We start from the raw sequence: 26217 nt of genomic DNA, 5'->3' as shown, positions 1-26217 counted from the left end.
ATGAAATAGCAGTTTTTACAGAGTAGTCAAAATAACTAACATCACAACTGAGAGTATAAACTCCCCGGGCAGGGGCCATCTTTTTTGTCTGCAGTATCTTGCTTAAAAGGGGCTGAGGACTCCCAAGGTGCAATCACATTACATAATGAATCACATAATAAATCATCTTCTCTGTGTTTCAGTGTTATCCTTTCTACCACTTTTGTTTTCCTTCCTCCAGAATTCTTCAAGCCAGACCAGCCCTGTTGCACAAGAAGAGGAGATAGATTGTTAAGAAAGGACACCTCCAAATACATGCATCTTCCACAGCCCTCTCCAGGGTTAATCTTAAACTTAAACCCTATCTCCAACTTAAAGAAAGAACAACCAAAAGCATGTATGTAAGCATGGATGGAAATAAGCTGATCTGTTTATGTCTTATACTGGCTACAATGGTGCTGTATTCTGAAGATTTGCTCCACAACTGCAACCCTGAGGTTTTCTTTGATTCCAGCGAAACTCAGCAGTCTGAAGAACAAAGAAGAAATCTCTCTCGGGTGTCCACCAACCTCTTCATTTTGGTGAGGCCTCATCTGGAACAATATATTCAATCTGGGGCACTGCTATTTAGGTGGATATGTGCCAGTAAGTGACAATCTAGAGAAAATTACAAGACTGATCATAAGTCTAGAAACCATGACCAACAAGGAAAGGCTGAAGGTTTAGTTTTGGGTGTTTTTTTTTTTTTTTAATATAGAAGAGACTAAAGAGAAACATGATAACCAACTTTGTATACATAAAGTATAGCTAGGAAGAGGAACAGAATAAACTCTTCTCTATGTCTATTAACTGGCAACTGGAATAGCACGTTTAAATTACAGCACTGGGGATTAAGTTTTAAAAAAAAAAATCAAGAAAATCTTTGTAATGAGAAAGGAAGTTTAATATCAGAACTGACAACCAACAGAAGTTGTGAAATCTCAGTCTTTACAAAACTGTGAGGTGAGACAAGCCACTGGACAAGAATGTCATGTCCTTTGGTGGTTGTCAGCCTAGGCGAGGGCTAGACTAGCCAACCCCTGAAATCCCTCCCAGGTCTGCTTCCTCCACCACCTGTGATTCGTCCTGGGAAAAGTGTTGGGTGGGGGGCATGTTCTGCCTTACCCAAGTAGCTTCATCAGGCACGAGGCCCCTATAATAATAAAAAAGGCAGTAAGACAATTCGAAGAGGCACAGAAAACAGAATTTCGGGAGAGATGCACACCAGTCTTTAATAACTTCATTTGGGCTTTAAAAAAAAAAAAAACAAAAAAAAACTAGCTTCTCTCCAGAAACTGTTTTCTAAATCTAAACTGGCCTTGCAGTTTACCGGATCACATCCAGACCACTCACAGTCTAACGGTGTTTGTTCTTAACTAAAGGTCACTGTTTTCTAGGCTACTGATTTTTGCACATTTCTAGATCACGCTTAAGCTCTGTTGCATTTTATACATGTGGTTTTTCTTCATAGGGGTTAAACGAGGTAACTCAATTTTATCTCAGAATAATGCAGTGGTTAGGGAAAACCACATCTATCAGCCAGCATGGTTAAACAGGAAGAAATGTGGAGCTGGGTGCTAGTGAAATATTTAAGACAAGAGTAAGGGCAGACAAGGACTGAGCAGGGAAATGGAAATACTGCTTCCAGAGAGTGCAGGCTCTTTAAGCCAGTAACGTTCCTATTTTTTCTGTTTCTGAGATATGCACAGAATTTTAAAGATACCGTAGTGTCACATGCCTTACATTGGCCAGAGTGATGCCTAATGTACTGAGTAGCATTTTAGATAACACCACTCACTGCAGCCATTCCCCAAATACTATGAAGAGCTGAAGTGGCCTTTCCCCCCCTCCCCTTTTTCTCCATGTAATGCCATCAGGGAGCAATGTGACACCAGGGAAGATTCACTGGATTTAAGTGGGGACCCCTCAGAGGTGTGCATTCACATATTTCCATACCAATGAGAAGTACCAGAGGGAAGAATCAGTTCTCCAAGCCTTTACTGGAAGCAAACACAACAGCATCCTGTAACAGTAGTGTTACACAACAGCACTCTTAAATATCTCAGGTGATCTTGGAGCTCAGCCAGCTCAAAGCTATGAAGCAATTTTAGATAGTGATTATATGCAACAGTATATAAGCTATTTATGTCAAATTCAAAGCTGTCTAGCCCCAAAGGCCCAGGTGTTGCAAAATGTACTACAAACGTCTTTCAGTGACAAGCAAAGAATTTCTATTCGTACACGTCACGTGAACGCCAGCAACTGCAGCAGTGCAGTGTCTCGTCACACTCCCTCTCCACTGTCATGGGGAAGTGCTTTAGAAATAAGTCTTTGTCAAAAAGGGTCATTATATCCTCTTCTTCCTAGCAGCCTTCCAAAGATCTGTACAGAAAATTACAAATCTATAATGAACTTGCTTCTTAAGGTAACATGCCCCTCTGTAAAGCTTTTTGCTTCCTCACAAGGATGACCTACATTTTTAAAGCGTATAATGAATATAGGATACACAGGTCCAACAACCCGCAACACTTACAATCTAAGTGCAATGACATTTACAGAGATGTGCCATTGTAGCAACCTTTTGAACATCCTTCTTCTTCAGAGCCAACTGTTTTGCAACACATTTAAACTGAAGATTAAATTTCTCTATCACAGTATACCAACAACATCCACTGAATTCAACATAGCCTTAGAAATTCAGCATTAGACTTGAGGGTCGAGTTCATCTTGGACATAACTTCCACGAAGCTCCCAGTTTTTCATGTGAGAAACCTGGCCTTTTATGTTTTCTGAAGTGGTCACCAGCTATGTGACAGCCAAACAACATCACCTGCATACACGAAACTAAAATAGGTGCAAAGACATCTGAGGAAAGGATCTCGCCACCTGAGATAAGAAAGCAAATTCTTTGTGACATCTGATAGAACATCATTCAAAGCGCTTTTTCAACTCCTCAGTTCTTGAAACACGGTTTAAAAGAGATTAGCTGATTCCCGCCAAGATATATATGTACACATACAAAATTTGATCTTTACTTCTCAGTATATACACACACATGTACACATATAAACAAACCTGCGATAATTGCTACTTACTAGACAAGCCTGAGGCAAGAAGCTGTTCACCCTGGAGATACTCCACATGCCCTCAAGGTACTGCTGAGCTTGGATGGTCACGGAGCTCAGAGCACTGCTGAGACCGCTGGGGGCCACTGTGACTTGAACACTAGAGTTTGGAAAACTGCCTGCACCTTGAGGCCATCCAAGTCCCTTCTTCCTCTCTGCCCCAGAGAAGAGATTTGGCGATTTTCCAGACTGTCTGCCCACTGGCCCAGCAATGAGTGGCAGGTCTCTCTGGGAAGAGACAGTGACCATCCGGGGCACCATGCTGGTCACTGCGGCAGCGCCCGGCGGCAGGTCAGGCATTTCGGGGTGGCTGGCTTGGCTGAGGGTGTGGATCATCTGAATGGCTTCCTGCTTCAGCTGGTTCAAGTGAGTGGCACAAGTTTCACATCTGCTCTCTCCTTCATTCCTGTTTTTCTGTAAATAGTCAGGCACTTGAAGCTTGTCAAAAATTAAAGCTGAAAATCGTGGGTCCTAAAGAAGGGGGGAAAGCAGAAAAAAATATATTTTGAGTAGAAAGAAAGAAAGAGAAAGAAAAGTTCTCTGTGACTTGCTCTTCACCAACCAAAGTCCTTGAAAGCTATCCTGATAACTCTCAGGTTTCTCTGAATACCCTAAAAGACTCACAGGTCACAGCTGATTAATAAACCGTAAGCGGCCTCATTTGTATGAGGCCCAGCATGAGAATTATCATCAGGATTTAACAGTGGAGCCTGTGGTGCACTTGCTAACTACTCATTCGTCTAATTAACTCTCCTTTTGAGACAGCAAATACGCCCATGTTTCTCGTGCACAGGGACAATGTTAGTTCTGATGCTGACCCTACAAATATCACAATGCGTTTCAAAGGCATACCACCATTTTAAACCCAGCAATATTAGACCTCAGAGTAGTCAAAAAAAATTAGTGCATGACCTGGTAAACCTTCTGTTGTCCTCACCCTCAGAGATGACTAACCCAGTGGTGTGAGAAACAGTTTACGTGGTACTGCCCACAGCTGGCTCCTCTGCTACAGCGAGGCCGGTTACTTCTGATCTTTGCAACCCAGATGGTGGCAATATTCCCTTCCGCTACAGTTGCTTTGATGAGAAATAGATTTGAGCCTACAGCCATGTGTGAAGGTGTGACAATGTGCACACCAAGAAGCTGATTTAAAAGCAACACCTATTTTGTTTCCACAAAGCAATTTTTCTTCCCCTCCCCCTGGCTAGTTCATTTTAAGGCTGCCCAGACACTTTTAAAACCCAGCACTGTGTTTCCAGTTCAGAGATAGAGTTACCTATCTCCTAAAACACACAAACGCCTTCCCATCCCCAACCAGCTACTGTAGAGATTAGTCAAGAGATTAAATCCAGCTGTGTTGTAAATCTGCTATCAAGACTAATGCCATGCAGTAAAACTGACCAACTTCACACACTCTCGTTGAGCTCTCCAAACAATTAAGGATTTAATGAAATCACAGCGCAGCCAAAAGGTTTACTTGTTTAATTATTTTAAGCGGAAATATTTAATTCGCTTGTTAATAACGAGGGCAGGCAAAGCTAGTAAGTCAGCCACACCACATACGCTCAGGGTATCCCCAGATCAGCATGCATTTTAAAAAGTGTATTACTTCATGCAAAACTGCAATTGCTTTCTAGGAGATGAGGATCCTACTGGAAAACTAACTAATTCTGGTTTTAATTATAACACACATCAATAAAACTCTTTTAAGAAGTCTTGGCAGGGGTACTTTGGCTTTGCTTATTATTCTCTTTCTACTGCACTATTTCCCTTTGCTCTCAATTCAGAAAGTCCTAAAACACTGCTTACCTTCTCCGGCAGAAGCATGCAATTCATTTCATTTTCAGCTCCCGGACTGCTCCTGCAATAGCTTCTTACCCCATCTCACAAAGTACAGTACTGTCTTGATAGAAACCTTTACCAGTACGTCCAGCATCACATCACTCCACCAGCCAAAAACCGTTAACCAAAGTTGCTTTTTTCTCAATAGTCTAAATTATTGTCTATGTAATGACTTTTTTAAAAAGTCACTTCTGTGGCGAAAGGAAGCTACTCTTGCTGCTGACTGAACAGTAAATTGCATTCACGTTAGTGAACTGGTTTACAGGCTCAAATGAAAGGCACAGTTTAATTTTTGTCTCTTTTCTCTTTATTGAGGTATAGACCCTGGTAAAACCGTCTTTGAAGTTGTAGCATTTGCTTACAGTCCTAAGCAAGAAAGCTCTTTCCCTCCAAATCTCCCAGAAGACGATAATACTAAATTAATGAATAAAAAGGCAGGCAAAAACCCGTATTTTAGAAACTTTTCTTCTAACCCACTAGCCTCTTAGGAGAAAGTGGTATTGGTTAGACTGAAAAACATAAAGGCTCGGGGCTGCAAGCGCTATTAAGCCTCAGGCAAAACAAAGACCGTGCAATCTATCTCCCAAGAAAAACAAGCCGCGCCGCAGTCCACAGAAACCTCTCCGAGAGGGAGAGCCCGCCAAGCAAACTCTTGCAGACGCCGACACACAGCGTCTATTCAAACAGGCCCCGAAAACGCCCCTTTCCGGCGGTCAGGGCAGCGCCGGCCCGGCCGCGGCCAGGCCCAGCGCTGGGCTCGTGGCTTTGATTCAAGTTGGGCACAGAAGGAAACACCTGCAGGCCCCGACCGCGTGAGGCTCATCTGGCAATGCTTAAATTGCTATCAAACGTCGAAAGTTTCAAATGAGCAATTAAACTGAATTACTAGGTGAAGCAGGCTCCTCATTTAAAAGAAACGACTCCTTTTGATGTAGGGAAAATTAATGACCCCAATTCTAGTTCCATAAACACAGTCTGCGGCGTACGATAGACCAGAGTCAGGCCCGTACCGCAGATATAACCACGTTACCACGTTTACCATGCTAAAGGGGGGAAAAGATTATTGACTTGAAAAGTTCACAGAACAGATCAGATAAGCGCACTGCCTTTCAGATTTCAACCTTCCGATTCACTTTAAAACAAAAACCTCCCATTTCCAGCGCTTGTATTTTGCCAAGCGCTTGCGAGCAGCCGCGTAACCTGCTCCAGCCGGTGCTGCGGTCACCGGTCTGCAGCTGTGGCCACCCTCCTCCAGCGCCTCACCACGGGACCAGCTGTGCCGCTAGATTACTTCTATTTTTCCACTCTGCGCGACAAAAACACCTGGCTAATGGTTGGGCGTGAAGGGGCAGAGGAAGCACAAGTCACTGTTAAAAACATTAGCCGTCACTTAAAAGTTAAGCCAGGCCCATTAAAGAGGTTTTGCTATCCGGTGACAACGCCGGCTCCCAGGGAACCTCCGCTTCGGCAGCCTCGCTCTCTGACGAGCCTGGGGTGGAAGTTACGCTCTCATGTTTTACAGGGGGAAAGAAAGAAAAGCGAGCGACCAAACGTGCCGCCCGCACACGAGGGAGGCGGCGGGGGGAAGCCGTTAAAGCGATCCTCGCTGCGGCCCTGCCGACGGAAGGGCGAGGCTGCCCAACACGCAAGTCGCTAGCGGGTCTGGCGCCTCGACTAAAATTAGACCTAAGGGCGTACAAGCCCTTACTCAACGCCGTGCTCCAAAACCACCTCAGCCTATTGTGCTTCAAGGGGGAAGAGTCCCTTCGGGCGTAAATAAGCCGCGCTGTATTTGTCACGCCGACTTTCCAAGCACGTTTCTTAGCTTCCCAACGGCAGGATAAAGCCAAACGCTGCGAGGCAGCAACGTGGAGAGCTTCCCTCTCGCTACAGACGCCAAAACTCTAGTTTCACCCTCCACTTGTTAGCGGCGGTCAAATTCCAGAGGCTCAAACACTGTTACTCATAAAACAAAGGGTCCCACCAGGGACAACTGCACTGGAGAGCCCAGCAAGCCCCCCCATGAGGTCAAGGCAAGAGACACATCTACTTCCACCAGCAGGAGTTTTCAGAAACGCCTGAATTTACCAGCCCTTTCAGCAAGCGCTTCCTACAGACGCAAGAAACCGCGCAAACCTCCGGGAGATTATACACACACGTGCTCAAATTTGAAAACACGTCCAATAGCTTCCAACCGGAAGAAGAAACCGGTCATTTTAATTCACCCTTCTCTGTCCGATAGGCGCCTCGACTGCTGCCCTTTCCTCCCAGCGCAGTCCGACAAGGAGAAAGGCAGTTTTCCGCTGTTCAGTTAGCACTGATGCGCTGCGTGTGGGGCGCTCGAGCAAAACCCCACTTTTCACCGCTGTAAAATATTATGACCTGAGACAGCTGCCCTTGAAACTACAGGCATACTGAAGCCAACTGTGATGTGCCCAAAGGGCAACATCTCAGAAAAGCCCCTTTCCAGCTTAGGCGCCAAAATAATAGCCAGGTTTGCAAAAGAGTGCAAACGCCGAAGCACCCTGCTGGAGCTGGACTCTCCTGACGCGTGCTTAAAAAACAAAAAATTTACATTTTCTGGAAATTTTGTCTCTATTTGTGAATTCCCAAGTATTTAAAGTTTTCCAGTTAGATCTTTTGTTTACTTAACAGGGACTAATAAAGAGCATCTCCACTGCAAAAGCGAAATAAAGACATAAAATTTAGTCTTACCTGCAGCTACTGACTGCTAACTCCCAAACTAAGCAACAGGAGAGGACGGAGAAAAGCATCTGGACTCTCACTTAAGAAGTCACTGAAATAATACCCACCCATCTGTAACCTAATCCTTTCAGTGAGGAACTATCCACAGAGTGTGAACAAACGATGACGAACAAATGATGAAAAGTCAAATTGCCAACAACCATCCCCAGTAATTACCTGCAATTCTGCCGGGTACTAGTTTGTGCAGTGCAAGATTATCTGGAGTAGTACTCTGAATTAAATTACATTCTCGATATAAACACAACTGAAAAGAATGAAAGAAATGCTAAACGTTACACTGAAATATTTCCTTAAACACAGACCCGGGTACACAACATTTTTAAAAGATGCTCTGAGAGAAGGGAATGTACTTTCCCAGCACAAAAGGATCAATGTTAATGATTTTTTGTCTTAATTGTCTTTCCAGATTTCTGCCGTGCTGCTTACAAATTAGTTTATATCCTACATGACACTGTGGAATATCCACTAATATCTTCTATACCGATAAATACTTTGAAGGTTGATGCTTGCTTTCAACTGCCTAGTCACTGTCAGAAAAAGAAAAGAGAAAGAATATAGTACTCAGCAAAACCAGAGATCATTCACTGTAATCAGGGAAAGAACTGTGCTAACGGTTAATTTTAAGAAAAAAGTTGCCATATAGCTAACTATCTCAAGGGTGTAAAAATATGAGCTATATGCTTCAAGTAACCCATGCTATAAATACATTCAGTTATTGATCTATATCTTATCAGAATAGAAGCAATTAGGGAAAAACAAGCACGCAAAGCTTTCACAGAAATAGAATTCATGAGAAGTCCCGTCTTTTTAAAAGTCTAAGAGTAGCTGGAACTTGCCATAGTAACTTAACTGCACTTGAAAATAGCCCTCTGAATAAGCAGGAGAGCACTCCACGTTTTCACAGCGAGCAAAATGTGCATGAATTAGAAAATAAATAAATGCATTTTTAAGGTCAAATTCCATCTGGCCTCCTTGCCTGAATGTTTCACTACCTTTAAGCAGAGAATTAATATAAGTCAAAAACCTGTGGTCCTCCTCCCGTGCTGTCGGCTAGTAAAATTTCTCCAGCTCCCCCACTATATCCCACTATATATGTTAGTGGGGGACATATCCCCCACTAACTCCCCAGCTGAGATACAAGCCAGTTTCTTTTCATCTTGGCAAGCCAAAAAGTTTGAAACAATATCTAAACACATTTTCTTACTTATTTTAAAAGTATATCACATCTCTCTCAAGGAGCGCGCGTCTTTATAACAAAATTGAGGAACTACACTAGGTCTGCTAAAAAACACACGACCCCACACTAAAAATGACTGCAGTGTGTTTAGTTATTCTGAAGCCTCCACTGAACTCTACTTATTTCCATTTCCTGCCCACTTTAATGTACTTCAGTGGCCCGCAGTAAAGTTAAAGCAATAGGTGTCTGTCATAAAGATGAATAGTGCTATTGGAATGCATAATACAGTGGAAAGAGGAAATGAGAGCAATCTGGTTTATTTACATCTCAGACTCCCATCAGCACCTCAACCTACCTCCCAATGGTTTCAGCGGCCTTTCCTGTTATCTTGCTGCATAGTCCCCTGCAATGATTTGGCTTTTAACCTCGCAGAACCAGAGGGTCTGAGCTGATCTCCGAGATCTGTGTTTGTGAGCAGGCAGAGTATGGGAGCAAACAGCCATGCAGTGTGTTCAGTGTAAAGAAAGCAAAATAAAGGTAACGGGAGTGATTTAAAATAATTAAAAGGCACAAACAAAACAAAGGACCCCAAAGAGATCTGCTATCACGTTTAAATTTAGATCAACACACAGGAACCTGACTACTTCTGAAAAATAGTAATTACTGTATTACAAAATATTACTTTTAATCTCCTTTCTTTACGATCTAATTAAACAGATATTTTACTTGCATTTGGAAAATGTTTTTCTTAATTTGATTCAATTTTAACATTCTGTATATTCTATAAACCACACATACAAACTAGTATGTAATTCTGTGCTTATTTTAATAGTGTATGACTTCATTTAAAAATGATGACTTTTAATTTGCATGTTTATTGCTGGGTTTAAGTAATCCTTTAATTTTCCTCTTGGTTCTGTAGCTCATTGTAACCTCACAATGCAGATTCAGTACTGATTTTGTTCATACAAAAACACGGTCTTCCAATACCTATTATGTTTTTCTTTCTCGCGTCTTTTAAATCTTCAGCACAGTATTATCATTTTGCATAGCAGTAAGTGTTTGGGGAAATAGTTGCAAAGCCATCATCACACAATACTTTGGCGTCTGAAAAGCTTTTGTTTGCATATCCCTTTTAGAAACACAGTCAGACAAAAAATTTTGATAGAAAATAGACACTTTTATTTAAAAGCGTTCCATCTTTAATTACTTCTTCCTTTGAAGCTGGAGTTTAAATCCTGGTTAGCCTATGAGCATGGTAACTCAGATTACAGAAACTGTGCTTAGACAGCATGAAAAGTTACTACTCTTTGTTCCTCTTAAAAGAAAATTCAGTGCTTATGAAAAGTGCTAGAATGGCTGTTCTGGAAACTGATGTCTTGAACACCTTCATCACATCGAATGCCACCAACTGCACATAACAGTCTGAGTACAATTAAGCCGCTTGAATGATACCGTAGCCCTGGATTTCAGCATCGTCATGAAACTTTGATAGCAGCACCCACTATATACAGAATATGTTGCCTTGCCAAAATGCCTCAACACCATCACCTCTTAAGATCATTTTATCATCAGGAACAAAAGGCTGCTTTTATTACTACATTTATTCAGGCAACAGCCCCTCTTTTCAGAATCACGATTGCAATGGTAAGCCTTGAGAGACGGACTACTTCATAGACGAGCTCTGGCCAGAGACCAACAACCCAGCTCAGACAGCCTGGTGAACCAAGAGGGGAGTAATGCTCCAGACGAGATCTGCGGTGTGGTTAGACGGTTATAACTGCATTTGTTTCTGCAAAACAGCGCCCAGTTGTATCAGACAGACCCTCAACAAACGTAGGAGTTCAAGAAAGCCTGGATCCCAGCCTCAGCAAAAGTAGCATTGGCTTAGAAAAACTGGATAGGACTCTCTGGGAAAAAAGCACTTGGAGCACTCAGGACATCTGTAGATAAACCCTAGAACTGTTTCAGTCCAACCATCTGAATCCAATTAAAAAAAATGCTCAGCAGCAGAAGTTAGGGAGCGGACACATTTTCCAGATGAACACCATTAGCATAATGTGGATTTAAAATCAACTATGAAGACCAATGCTTGGCGTTGGATCACATCCTCTCAGTGTCTCTTTCACTTGTTCATTTTATCAATTATTTGTTTAGTAAATGAATACTTGAGGACCATAAAGTAATGACATAGCTTTTAGAACCAAAGGGCTGCCCATTGTGTATTCCTCCTACCAGCTACAAATTGCTGCATGTAGCACATAGTTAGCACACCAGGCAGTCTGTCCCTAGAAACAAAGTGGATTACATTTATTCTTCATCTTAATTAAAATGCCACTGCTTCAGTTTAACTGCTTCACCAAAAACTGACTTGTTGGCTGAAAAGTCTTGGGCTTGCATCTGAATTTGAAGAGTACTGTAGTGAGTTAGAAATCTTCCTTTTCCTTCTTGCTTGCATTTAAAAAAGGAAAGAAATAAAAGAAATAAAAAAGAAATCTTCCAGATAGGGATGGATAGAAAAGAAAATAATTAGTATTTCTAACTCCTCAGCTACATGCGAGGCCACACGCTGGCTTTAAACAGTATAGCGTAGTTCCTTTGCCTACTTGGTGGCCCACTGCATTAAGCTGGATCCCAGTTTATTTTTATCCTACTCTGCAGCAGAGGAACTTCAGCAAGTACATTCATGCATTCACCATAACCATATGTTGGAAAGTGCAGCAAAGTCCTCCGTTGGTTTCAGTTAAGAGGCTGGTGCATAGAAGTAGCTGATCCAAACTGCTGGCCCCATCTCGCATTAGAAAGAAAAGGTATATATGCAGATCCTAAGGGGGAATTCGCAGGTGTGGGACACTGCCCAAAGAATCAAATAATCCTCCTATGAAATCTCATTAGTGATGAAGTATGATCTCAGCCATATAAACAGGAGATGCAGACAGGCCATTTGGAGACCATCTAGAGGATAATAAGCAGTTTAGAAAACAACTATGATGCAGGAAGTCTAAAGGAAGGTGGTTTGTTCAGTTTGGAAGACAGAAGACTGAGAGAAGACTTGAGAAGACTCCTCCAGTACACAAAAAGTAGTTATGAAGAGACTGGTGACCAATTCCTGTCTGTGTCTGCTTTGGAAAAGAAAAGAAGAAATCATCCTACTTCTCAGCAAGAATGCCTTAGGTCAAGTATGATGAAAAACTGTCAAAGGTCTGTAAGTATTGGTAAGGGTTAAAGAAGGATGTTGAGAAGCCTCCTTCCTTCACTGCAGGTTCTCAAGAGCAGGTGAGAAACATCTGTGGGAAGTGATCTTGAGACAGGTAATCCCATCTCAGTGGAGGATGCTGGACTAGCTTTTGAAGATGTGAAGATCCTTTCCAGCCCTACATTTTTCTGATTCTAGTACTTGGAAAAATGAGTAACATACCCATAGACTGACTTGTTGCTTGGATTCAAGTGTCACAGACGGACAAAGAAAATAGATTTCAAATACTGTTTTCCTTCGATGACTGTTCAATGACCTACTTTGTCTTACTCCCAGCAAGTTTTCCAACCTGCATCCTTCCTATATTAACTCTTGCTTTCTTGCCCTAGTAGTACCACCTTGAATAAATCCTCTTTTGCCAAACACTCATAGCCCATCTCCATTATCCCCCAAACATTCTTTATCATTACCTAATATATTCGTCTTTCAATCTACTGTTACAGATGAAAAGGAAGAATTGTTCCCTACAGGCTCAGAGGATAATTTTAGGAATCTAAGTGAGGTACCTAAATTACATGGTGTTAGTCCCAACCACTCCCATCTGTCCATGGCTTTCTAGAATTAAACATAATAATCAAGACTGATGAAAATCTCAGAAATGAGCACTGAGGGAAAAAAAAAAGGGGGGGGGGGAAGAAGAAGAAGAAAAAAAGAAGGAGGGCTAGTTACATTGCAGTAGCCAGATTATCTTCTTCCAAAAGTTCAAAAGAACTCATTGCAAAGCCAATTAAAAGGAGCTGGGAAGGAACGCAAACTAGCCATACCAGATTACAAGTGGAAGACTTCTCAGGGTTGTTGATGGTATACCAGAAATGCTGATAACAGGATGGCATGAGAAAATGAATCTGTAGCTATCTGCAGGCTTATCTGCCCAGATGCTTCTAGAGACCCAGCTGTCAACAGACTTCACAGCCTCCTCATAAAAATGTGCTTATTAAACCTGTTGCTCCTCTGACCCAGAGATATTTCGATCAGGTTTTCAGGAGTAACAAATAATTGGCGGGGGGGGAAGAAGGTTTCCTTCAGACACTCACACAATGACAAATGGACAGAGATATCACACACTCAAACATACACAGTAAACAAAGAACGATAAGGACTTAACGATTTCCCAAAAACTTAAAAAAGCTCAGTGTGTTCCATTATAATACTTTATTTATATGCTTCTCCTATTTCAGTATTTTCTTTAGATGATAAACTCTTTAGACAAAGATCACCTTTTTTTCCTTGGCTTGTGCCACATGGACCATGAACCAGGCTCCGGTAGTGGTCGTAGTAGTGTCAGAGTAAGAACAAGATTAGTAATAGTAGTAGTAGTAGTAGTAGTAGTAGTAGTAGTAGTAGCAGTAGCAGCAGTAGTAAGGTATTCTTGTTGCTTTTGTTGTTGTTCCTATTGTTCTTCAGCAGCTATTTACCTGAACAATATTAGATAATCCTTTTCAGACAACTTACTCATAATAGCCCTATGTCAGATCAACCATTTGCTTTGCTCCTTCCCCCAGCAGGTGAAGAAAGGGGGGAACTGTGCACAATAAACCAGATAACCAGCCTCGAACCCTTAAAATACTTGTCTAGGATGTACAGAAAGGCCTTGAACATTCTGTAGGCAACCTAAATATCAAGTAAGAGATTGCCTTTTTTAAGCTGCTCTCCTCTGTCAGCCCAGCTAGGCACAAAGGTGTGCATGGGACAACGACAGCCCTGTGATTAATGCCCCTGCGCAGTAGTTATTGCGGGAACAGGGAGAAGCCCTGCAGTGGTCCCGCGCAGCCCACGCGTTGTGCAACCTCTCCCCATGCACAGGGCTGGTGTAATCAAAGAGCAGCAACTCCCTTTGCTAAGGTCTCTCTTCTACCAGCATAAGTCAATGTGGTTACGCCCACAGGCAGACACAAACCCACTCTACCCATGCTCAGAGCATCTTGAAAGCCGTGCTAATACGGTTAATAGGCTCTGCTACAACACAGAGCATAAACACATTATAAACATGCACAAAATGAGCTTGCATCTCCTTTAACACACATACATGTAGGCATGCCCAGAGATGGCTTGCTAAAACACCTCTGTGAACTCTTTCAGCCTCTTCCCAAAAAAGCCTCCTCTCCTGAGACCCAGGAGCAATCAAACACCTGGCAACAACTTTCAACACCCTTCAAGCCAGATCCTATTAAAACCAGCAACTAAGAGATGAAAGGCTCTGGCTTGCTCTACTCATCACCCTTACAGAGCTTTTAAACGTTTATGGTATCTATCGTTGCTTCTATAGAAGTTCCACAAACGTAGACAATGCCTAATATCATAGCATACATTTACATTTCCGTGCAGTTGAAGCTACTACGTAAGAGGTTGTTTCTATTTCGTGTTCTGGGACCTTGGAAAAGAAGCTGCCTCCCCTCCTCACCTGTTGGAAAAGAACAAGCTACTGAAGAGGAAAAGGTTCTTCTAGAAAGAGAAACTACGGTCCCAGGGAGACAATTGGGCCCTAAAGACATCCACGGTAAAATTCAGATGGAGTACAAAGTCAGTATTTCACCCTCTGAGTTTAAAAGCATCTCCACTCCTAACTGCAAATCAACAAAGAACATTCTTCTTTCACCTCCCTATCTCTTCATTTCATAAAGCATCCATGAAAAACACTTTTGTAGTTGTTAGGTGATGAGCTAAATTAATATGGAAATTTCCTCCCACTTTAAAAATGAAGTTTTGTGGCACTAGGTAATGTTGTGTCAAATTTGCAGTAAATCCTTAAGAAAAAAAAAAGGCATGTCATCCATTGTTTCTTATTAGTATTATGAATGTAAACACACATTTAAAAAAGTGTGTGCAATCATGCCTTGCTAACCCACTTTAAAATCTGACAGCAAGTCAAACAGCTCCAACTGTGGATGGTGCTGAAGCAGTTCTACAGATCATTACAGTTTAAGGCCAACAAAAATAACCATCTTGTCCAGCCTCCTGCAGATCACAGACCTGCCCATTTCAACAAGAAGTAGTTGACCCCAATAGGCTTATTTAATGAAAGGAGATGTTGTAGTATGTTAAGAAACATTCACTTTTATTTGACCTGCATATCTTCCAAAGCCACTGTACTTCTGAAAGAATCATGTTTTTAAGTACAGGTATACGAATAAAAACATAACAATCAAACATACAGGGACAGCATTTCAGATGATGTAAATCCAGAGCTGCCACACACTATGCTTTGCTCCTGTGCCAGTTTTTATCAGCTGGGCCAGAAACTTTACTGTCTCTGATCAATTGGAGCAATCAGAGTGGCAGATTCCAGGACTCTCAGCTCTTGAGACAGCACCATCCCGGACAGTGACTGTTTACTGGTAAAATCTGGTATATGCTTGCACTTCTAGTCTCAGAGAAATTCGTTATGCGGGATGTGCTCAAAAATGTGTGTCTTATTTCACAAGACTGATGCCATGACTCACAGGGAAAACCTGCACAGAAGGCACAGACTGGGATGCTACCACTCCAGCTCCAATCAGCAGCTTATCATTGATACAAATTCACATCAGCGTTTCATGGAAGTCCCTGCATGAAAAAGTTCAGTAGGATTTGTTCAAGATCACAACCGCAGAAGTAATTCAGCGGAATCAAAGGTAAGCCCAAAAATAAATAAATAAAAACGGGACCAGCTAGAATAACAAAGTAGCTCGGCTGAGCCAGCAGCCGCATAACAGCCAGAGGCATCTCCAGAGCGATCCGAACAACTGTCCGCAGATCCTGCCAACGAGCCAGATGCTGCTGCTGGAAGAGTGCATGTGTTGACATAAACTCAGAGATGCGAGATGCTTAACACCAAGAGCAATCCATCTTCCCTACTGCCATGTGGCTGCCAAGCTTCACTATCATGACACAGAGAGATGAAAACAAACTTACATAAAACACATGTAGATTCTATACGACATCGAGCGTCCCCCTCCTCCTTACTACTACCAGCGAGCTGGGTGTAACTAGAAATGACCTGATGCTTTTCCTGAGTTAACAACAGAACCAGGAAGGAATATCTTTGGCTAAACAGCTCACTGCACACACTGCCAAAAAAACAATGAATTTATCATACTGTATAGGAAATTCCTATCTTCCATACCAATTAGTGACCTAACAGTGATTGATTTTATAATCCCAAACTTGACTTACAAAGTGACTTCCTCTGGGGCCAACTTTCCATTACCCAGCATGCGTAAAATTGCATATAGTCAGCGTGCTATGAAAACCAAAGCATAATAAGTGCTTTTAAACCCCAACTCTACCATGCCTTCACATTCTTGCTTTCCTAAGGGAGATGCACTTTCGACAGTTACTTCCTTTCCCTGCCCTAACATCCTATCTCCACCATACATAGGCTGGGCACTCGATCAAAACAGAAACAACAACAGGAACCAGCAACTATTCATTACAATCGGATCAAAACATTTCTAGGCACTCACGCGTGGGTCAAGTCACTGTCCTTGAAGACCCTGCCATAACCAACTTCTTTCCTCCCACTGCAGACCCTGTTACTGAAAGTGTCTGCACTTCACCCTGAAGCATCACGTATTAAAAATTACTGCTTTCTAATCCCAACCCACTCCCTGACAGGCAGTCACATCTCAGAACCGCGGGAGGCAACGAAACTGAGCAGCTGAAAGGTGAGAAAATTTACTGGCCAACAACACAGGCTGATGTTTATCCTTTGCTTCAATCAAGCTAACATTAGCTTCACTCTATAAAACCAGAATTGCACTACATACTAACTACCAGTGTAATCACAGCAACCGTACCACAATATGATTACTGGACACTAATTATATCTTAAAAAGAGTTAAAGACAATCAAGTACACGTAATAAAGATTTATATGTGGTATTCCACTGACCTGGAAACAGCTTCATACATTAACAAGTTAACAAGGAACAAAGCAAACAGTTACATCTACATGACAAAATACATGGAGCACAAGAGCCAGATGCGGGGTCCTTTCATCAAGGAAGCAATTATTTAATTCCCAGGAAAAGATTTTCTCTTTATTCCATCAATACATAATATTACTCATAAAAGACCCAGTCCTGGCTCCACGGCCTGGCCTGGGTCCAAATCCACAGTGCAGCAAAAGGACATGAACCCAGGAGTCTTCTCTTCCTACCACGCAGTTGTTCTGGGCAGTAAGCACATGGCAACTGGAGGCATCCTCCAGCAGCATCCACGTCTGCCCCACACCACGCTCGGCAGCGCAGTCCCCGAAGTGGCCATCAAGGGAGACTGAGCCACCCTCGCACCCCTTCAGAAAGGCCAGTTCTCGGCAGCTGAGCAGTACAGGGAACACCAGGAGAACTGCTGGTGCTCTTCACCACGGTAGCTGGCCTCCAGCTCCCGGACAAGAGGCGTCACTTGGTCACTGACCTCAAGGCTCCCCACTCCAACCGCTGGCGAGAACTGCAGGTCTTTGCTAAGTCTATATACTATAGCTATACCCTCTTGCCCATCATCCCACCTCCCAGAAAACAACAGCCCGCATCTCTCAAAGGTGGACACACAGTGGCCACAATCAACATTCACCCTAAGGCAGAAAGAAGCTTCTGCTCCGACTCTGCAGCTGAAGCCAGAGACATCCTGCACACCACGAGGTCGCCCTTTCTGGGCTCGGCCTTATGCCAAAGTGATTACAGAGGCAAGAGTAAATATTTATATACTGATAGCATTCAAAGGCCCAACGGGGATTCAGGCTCCCATCTGCCAAACTTACAAATCTGAAAATTTAGAGAGTTTATCAAAATCCCACTCTGCACAACAGGCGATTCAGCATTTCTGCTGCTACACTACTGTGGGCACTGTAGCCAAAAAGTACTTCCCTCGGCAAGGTTATGCAGAGGCTGTTCCTACACTCAATAGCGAGATTTAGCCCGAAAATACCATGTCTAAAAAAAAAAAAAATTTAAGACACAACAGATAGAAACACTTAATAAACAGATCTATTAACTACAGAACATCACTGCAGCAATTAAAACTTTGCAAAGTACTACAATGTACACCTGGTTATTGCTCTGACATCTGCTTAGGTTTCATATGTGTTTGTAAGTTGGACCAAAGAGAAGCAAAACCGAGTTTATGGACATATCATAACAAAAATGACAACATGTTACTGTTAACTGTTCACCAAAAATGGCATAAAACCTCAAATAAAGCATGTGTACTGTTTGAAATGCTTAAAGGTATCGCATTTTATAATGAACCATATATAACCAAATGGTGTTTCTCCTACTGCTGAAGAAGAATAATTTTATTTTAAACTAAGGATCCCATCATAAAATGAGAGGAAATTCAGAGTCTGAACAATCACAGTTGTGCTGAGCACATTTTTAGGCATATGGCAATTTTATAATGGTCATTGGGAATGAAGAGCTAAAATTCTGGTACAGCTTCTGAATTTAAGATACTTCACATAAAACTGCACATCTCAGGAAACAAATAAATTGCTAACTGTGCAACCTCCTAACACTGTGGCCAATATTCAGCATATGTAAATTTGACTGTCTCAAAATGTGAATGCTATTTTCAGTACAAGAACCCACTTTCTTTTTAAAAGCGTCCAAAAAAAGTCAGAAAGAAAATTTCTTCTGTCTAGAGACAGCATGAAAAGAAAACAAATACAAGAAGATCTGTCTTAGCTTTATACAGTTCAGGTTACCTCAACGTTATGCAGCTACAATATGCAATCCACTGTTCCCAAGCAAATGCCCTGATTACTATTGTTAAGTCTTTCATTTAAATAGTTCCTTCCTGTTTAAAATGTAGAAAGCCAAGTGTGTTTTCCCACCGCTAAGCATTATGTAAGACTCCTTTTTATTCCAGCAAGCTGGCTGAAGATGGATGAGCTTCCAAATTGATATCATTTTTAATTACGCGTTTTTCTCTCATTACTAATTTCCTAAACATGTCTCTAATCTTGCAGTGAAATCTCTGAGTGCAGTAGGTGTATCCACATACATCACGCTCTAGAAAATTAATATGAGATAACGATCAGGACTGCCATCACAACATAACCTGAAACAAGCAAGATACACTAGGGGTGATACATACTCATTAGACTCTAATCTCAAGTGTTTCTGGAAAGCAGTTGTTAATGGGTAGTTTCCCTCCCTCCTACATCTTGCAGCCACGTAGCGATGCAGGTCTGGGGGAGGGAGTTGCTTCAAGTCCATATTACAAAGACATCTCCCGTTTGCACTTTCCACCAGGCAGTTAAAAGCTTCTGATGCCTCAAATGCATACTCACCTCTTCACTTCCTCGGAAACTCTAAATACTCCACCGTGAAGCACCTTTTGCATAAGGGCGCCAGGGTGGCCAACGCAGCTCCCTCCCACCATCAGGGGCTCCCCCCTGCCAAGGTCTCATGGTGGGGCTGTCTCCTCCAAAAGCATAGAAGGAGAGAAGAAACGTTGGAGGTAGCTGCACCCCTGGCAGAGGTGGGAGGGCACATGCCCACGCACACCCATGCACTGAAAGGGGGTCACCACACGGCAGCTCTGTGCATGAGATCCTCTTTCAACGGCGCAGGAATCGGGGCAATGTAGGGACCCGTCAGCATAGGTCAACCAAATGCCAGCCAACTCTTCACACAGGATCTTCCCTCGTTCCTCAGGTATCTTTCACTCCCTGGAGGACATTTCACAGGTAAATGCGTTGCAGCATTGAATTGACAGAGCAACATGGCAACTTTTAGGGGAAAAAAAAAAAAAGGAAAAAGCCAAAGGCAACTGTCACTGCTTTCTCCCCAGCTAAACTCATTACACACCCAGTTCTCCAGAGAGCAACGCTTTCTGCACACCAGCTGGCTTCTCTTCAACAAACACTTCCCAAAGAAAAGGGGTAAATCTTAGGAACTTTTGAAAATGTTTGACATTTAAGGAATCAAATAAAACAAAACAAGATAAATCACACCACTTAAAGAGGTTTATATCTTCCAAGTGTTCTTAAAATACGACACAAGTATGACTGCCAATTCATTCAAAGAAAAGTGATCATTGCTGTTTAATAGTCAAAAATATGATGGTACAGGGTGATCAACGACATAATTTTTAAGTGTATGCACCAGAGTAATACATATATAAACGGTGCATATATAAGGAAGGCCAACAGGAGAGCTTTGGTATATAGAAATGCAATTCACCTGTCTGTAAAGGTATGCTAAGCAAAACGCATATGCTAAATGGAGTAAGTACATGTAAAAAGTGTAATGCTAGCTGGCTTATGCTAGGTCCCTGAAGAAGTCCATAGCACAGACAGCACCACTAGGCTGGCGTTGGGATGTTTCACTCTACTTATACACGCCCTACGGAAGGTCGCTGAAGAAAAAAAATCTTTTTTTTTCAAAAATGTCAATAGTTTCCCAAAATTGCTATCAAAATTTCATCCCATTTTCCTCTTGCTGTCCATCTACTGACCAAGATCAAAAGCTTTAAATCTAAGCTTCCTTAAGAACCTGATAAAGGAATTTAACCCTCTATGAGCCCCAGTGTTGGTCCTTCTTGAAGACTGCTTCATTCAACAAAGGGAAGGAAAAACCAGGGGGACATCTTCATTTTATCTTTCCCACGGCATCTTGAGAGGAACATCAAGAAGACAGATACAAACCCAAGGTTTCACCAGCTTTACTGCGTACCACCCACCTCTTTCACTGGAAGCAACAGCCTTGCACGGACTCGTGATAACACACCACGCTGAGCTACGCAACCCTCAACCTCAAACAGGAATCAGCTGACCACTGAAGTCAAGGTAAGCCTTTCAACTGACTTCACTGGGTTATGACTGGGCTCCGACTTTTTTTTAATTCTCGTTAACATTCGTCGACAACTCCTTTATAACCAGAGGGACAGGTTCTTTGCGAGACTGTTTCGGCTTGCTTAGCTAATGTCTTATTCCACAGACTGAAGCAGGCCAGGTTATCTACACATATCAAAGTCAACATCATGCTTCATAAGCTATTTTTCTGCTTTGCTAAGGAGTAAGCATGTTTTTATTTGTTACTATGTTTACGCATTACCTCACTAAATGGCATTATTGTTATCCCTTCTGAGGCTCTCTTAGAATAGGAACATATAAAACAGGATTTCCTCCAGCTCTGTATACCTAGTTACTCCAGAGTCATTAATGACAAAGGACTGGACTGAACAAAGACTCAGCATCAAACGAGCATTCAAAACAGCCTGGAACAAAAATATCTCTGCCTGGAACGCTGCATCGCTGCTCTGCCTTCCAACAAAAACGCCAAGGAAGAATAAATTTGCTTTAAAGACCATTTTCACAGGACTGTTTCCATGAGAAAAATGGAAGAGCCAAATACTGCATGTGGAACATGTTTATACCTCCAACTGGTTGCAAATTAAATTTACTGCAGGTTTTACATAGCAGCCTATACATCAAATTGCCCTTTGTACTGCAGATCAGAAGCCACTTCACTGCCACCAAAAGGAACTCTACAGAAGGAAAAAACAGAAAAGCAACAAGTCCACATGAGGATCTCCAAAAACCCAAACCAACTATATATTGTCCTCCAAGTGATTACAAAAGATAGATAAAACATCCAAGGTTATACAACACTGCTCACCTCTTTAGATTTTAAACTAACCAAAAGGGTCTGTGATTGGGCACTTCTAAAATTTCTCTAATCACCATCTTAAGGAAAATTGATAGATGCATTTTTATAAGAAAAAATACAAATGATACTGCCCTGAGATTTGTAGAGGTTGATTCCTCAGGTTATGCAGGTTGGCTTTTGGATGGAGGCCGTTATCACAGTGCCTCTTTCCCCTGCCAGAACGCACCTCCCCGCAAAACGGGCACTGCGCAGTGACACCCACCACCCTGCCCTGTGGGACACGCCGCTAATAACCCACCACCGAAAAGCAGGGTAGCAACCTCCCTCTCCCTTACCGTCTATCTCATCCCGTAGACGGGCACCAGAGGAGACTAACTCGGGGTACACTTCCCGAAGCTATCCTGCAAGTACATCTTCCCTGAAAATTAACAGGAATTTGGAATAAAGTTACAGGAAAACAATGAAGAAAATAAGCCAGAGGTTAAGGACCGTCCACACAATTACCCTGTAAAGGCTAGAGTTGTCAGGACCTAGAAGAAATAACATAAGAGCTACAAGGATATTGCTTGGGTTCAGCCCTCACTGTCCAAAATCACCTTGGCAATCTCTTAAAGACCTCCGTAGAGGGGGTACGAAAGCACAAGGCAGCATTGGCCCAGCAGGCACCCGGGTGGGAGAATCACACGCGCAAGTAAGGAGGCTCTAGAAGCAACGCTAGCGGTCTGTTTAATGCTATCAGCACCTGCCTAGGGACATTTCCTACCTCTACCTACAAACGCAGCGGTTCCCAAACCATTAAGTAAACAGTCTTTGAAGATAACGAAGCTTATTCTAATCTCACACTGATTTCACTCCTGTATTGCACTCCCCTGAGCTACAAGACTCTCGGGTTAAGTCCTCTGTGAGATCAGGATTACCTTAACTCTTGTGCTCTTGCAAAGACTTAAAGAATCCTGTTGAGGCAAAGAAAGGAGCTGATTTTCCACTCAGTAGGTTTACACTTTTTCTTGTCGAACAATCATAGACATTTTTCAGCCGACTTCCTTAGATGTGGATGAGCTGCTTCTGCACCGTTACGTTTAATGAGATGACCTGCTGCACCAAACCCCTCACGACTTCCAAAGAAAGCAGGAGTACAGCCCTTAGAAAGCAGAGGGGATGCTCTGGACTAGCTGAAACATGGGCAAGCAGGGCTGTCACTCCGGCAGCAAGGGAAAAGAAAATCAGACAGAGCCTGCACTAGCAAGGGGAATTAAAATGGCAGCTACAAAAAGAAAACAAAGAAAAATAAGGATATTCCGGTGCATCACCTGGGAAAATAGCACGTCTGTATTTTCATTTGTGTTCACTTCCCAGGGTCAAGTGTTTACCTTTGCTCTGCATTACAGTTCTTTAACTGTCTACTCTACCCATGTATCGTTGAGCCCATTGCTAGAAGCATCAAGCCCTCCCACAGGAATAAAAAGCCCAGTGAAGAACTTGGGGCAGGTCAGAAAAGCTAAGCCTGTCTATAACATATCTTTCACGTCATCAAAAGACTTGACAGTAAGATGCAGCAACCCAACTAAATTCTTGCAGCACAAATCAGAACTATTTTGTTCCTGGGCTGCGCGCACTTAGTAACAGTCATGGCCACAACAGGAAAAGGATATACAGCACAGATCTCAGAGAAGGGGCTCGGACACCGTAATGCTGGCACAGCACAAACTCTGCTCTTCAGGTTTCCTTTTACTGTCTTCCCAGAGGGAGGCACCAAGAGGCACCCATGCTCTCTCATTTCAGCTGTTTTCAAATGCCACAAGTTGGGTCGGATACTCAAGCTCAGGGTCAGTCCAAAGGCCAAATTTCTTTTGGAAAGTTTGAGTATTATCAGTCTGGGTTGTATGCCTCGGATAAGCGACTGTTAGATTTGGATAAGCTATGTCTTAGTTATACCAAATAGACCCTGGCATTATTATTTTTTCCACAAACAGGTGATCATATTCCTGCTGAATGGAAAAATTAAGAGGATGCGCTGGAAAAAAAAAAAAACACATAGTGATAATGCTACACCTACACAGAGGGAGGTTTGGAATACACTCATGGATCGAGTTCTGCAGTCTGATTTCCTCCCGTTTCACCAGTACAAATCAACTGAAACTATACAGAGCCAACAGCCTTCATTTTCCACCTGTTAAAACGGGTTTTCAGTTTCACTTTCAATAAATGAACCAGGAGGCAAACTGTTGTGAAATGAAAATCAACTGCCATAAGTAACAGAAGACAGAAGTAAAGAGATGTACAGCCAGATTCAGGACTACATATCATTGAAAATACTCTTCCCTAAACCCAGTCATGGCGCCCCGCAGGGTTGTTACCAAAGACATGGCTGTTTTCCACTGCCAAAGAGCCCATGGGGAGCCGTAGGCTAAGAGCAGCCAAGGTGCTGCTCCAGTTTACACACACTCATGAGCAAACTGGCATATGCCAAGCACAAAGTGCATCCTTTCATGCAAAAAAGCAAAGAAAACCACTCACAGTCTGTATTCCACACGTACAACACATCAGCCTGAGAAACTCTTTAAAAAAAAAATCACAAAAATGTCTGTTTAACTCTTTGTTAAAGTCCCAAACTAAGCTGTTGAATAAAAAGCAGCTTCACTAGAGGTCAGTCAAATAGCAGTAAGAATACACAAGGCTGCAGGTTAAAGCATCTCATATTTATAAGAGCATAAGCATGAAATTCAGAAAGGGCCCCCAGGGATCCCAACGGAAGACGTGAAGGTGTAATTAAAAACCATAAATCCATCAAACCAAAAATATGTAAACTTCACACATTAACTCATATATTTTTCTTCTCTCTCCACATTTGTCTTACTCTACACTCCTTTGGAGCCTACAAATAAAAAATTAACAATATCAGAAGAACTATTTTTTAATACGTGGAATGTGAATATCAATAATAAATGCTTTTTATTTTATTCTTCTAGGCAACTGCCGAAGGAAGCTCAGCAGACTGCTGAGACTCCATGCATATTATAAATTACTTCAACTGTATCTCCTCTTTACAAAACCCACAAAAGGACAATATCTTACAGTGTTTCCATGCTATTCAATCATCCACACAAAATTACCCTTGTGAGAGCTTGCTGGAGGAATGTCATATGCATTCTCCTTTCTTTACAACAAAGTCTTCAGCGAAAGAGAGTGAAATAGCTGACTTCTGTGTTCACAGCTATGCAAGCTGCACTAACACCTGAGCATTTTAACTGGAGATTCTAGGCCTACTTTTAACTTCATATTTAATCGCAAGCTACAAGCAAAATTTTGGCCCGTGTTTCACCCACAACAGAGATTTCAAGATATTTTAGTTTACAGAAATTCCACAACACCCATAGTTCATATTAAGGCTAAAAGACACCTCATCTTAAAAGTGATATTTGGGACAAACCAGCTCTTCCATCTACTTGCCGGCAGTTCAGCAAAGGAGCAGCAGCACTGCCCTGAAAGGCGGGTGGGAAACACTTCTGCGCCTCCATCCTTCAAAGGCCGCTGTGGATTCCTACCAGGAATGCAGAGCAAATTTATTCCTCGTCACTTCTGTTTCCTTGGGACCAGATGGCCCAGAGCTGGGCAGTGGTGTAAGTACCCCTCTTCCCAAAAAGGCTTTAGGGCACGCGTGGACAGTGGGAGGGTCTCATCAGCGGTCCAGCTCAGCTTCCTCTCTCTCCCTGGAGTCCTAGTTCCCACAGTCGGAGCAGCCAGCTCTCTCAACAAACACACGTATGTATGTTTAACATAAAACTGATGCAATATCCTCCCAACACAGCTGATGCTTCGCAAGTAATATTCAAGTCAATCAAAACTTCCCTTTTTCTAATGCCAGGCCAAACACCAGCACAGCCTGCTGCTCTGTTGATGCAACACAGAACGCAACATGGGCAAAGGCTGGCATGTTCCTTACGGTTATCCTAAGCGTGCTCTCCACATGGGAAGCAAAATGCCCCTTGCCCCGGCCACCCAGGATTAACTCACTCAACTATCTCCCTACGCTTCTTTCAATCATTTGGATGCCAGATGATCTAGCATCATAGGTCAAACTTCAGCTGCTGAAAACAGGCCAGCTCCATCTGACTTTCACTATTTATTGCTGCTGAAAATCATCTACTTTCATGAAACAAACTGTGCAGGATGAACCCAGTTTGGGTTGGGTAACTGGCCGCCCAGGCCTGGCACTGAAAGCTCTTGGTTTCTGGAGCCAATTCAACAGTAGGGTCTACCTAAGCCCCCACAGGGAGAACACTAAGTGCATTTATTAGGTCTGGCTCTGGGCCAGTTTTCTCCTGGAAAGTGGGCTGTTGTTCACTATAGCCACCTGCGGTTAAGCAGTAGATACAAGCAATTGCTTTTACACTACTCATACCAGCCAATTTGGTGCTAAAGACAGGGTCTGTCACAGCATCAA

General features: G+C 42.6%; 1 protein-coding gene across 1 annotated transcript in view; it reads right to left on the bottom strand.

Annotated features, from left to right (window-relative positions):
- The window catches only part of KIF26A (kinesin family member 26A), a 103678-nt gene that overhangs the window by 64633 nt on the left and 12828 nt on the right, over positions 1-26217 (bottom strand). Inside the window, exon 3 of the mRNA XM_068947646.1 lies at positions 3114-3614. Coding sequence (XP_068803747.1) covers positions 3114-3614 — 501 coding nt within the window. The remainder of the gene's footprint in view (positions 1-3113; positions 3615-26217) is intronic.

Source organism: Struthio camelus, chromosome 5 (genome assembly GCF_040807025.1).
Source record: "Struthio camelus isolate bStrCam1 chromosome 5, bStrCam1.hap1, whole genome shotgun sequence".
Lineage (NCBI taxonomy): Eukaryota > Metazoa > Chordata > Aves > Struthioniformes > Struthionidae > Struthio > Struthio camelus.
This window is presented reverse-complemented; position numbering and strand designations above follow the sequence as displayed.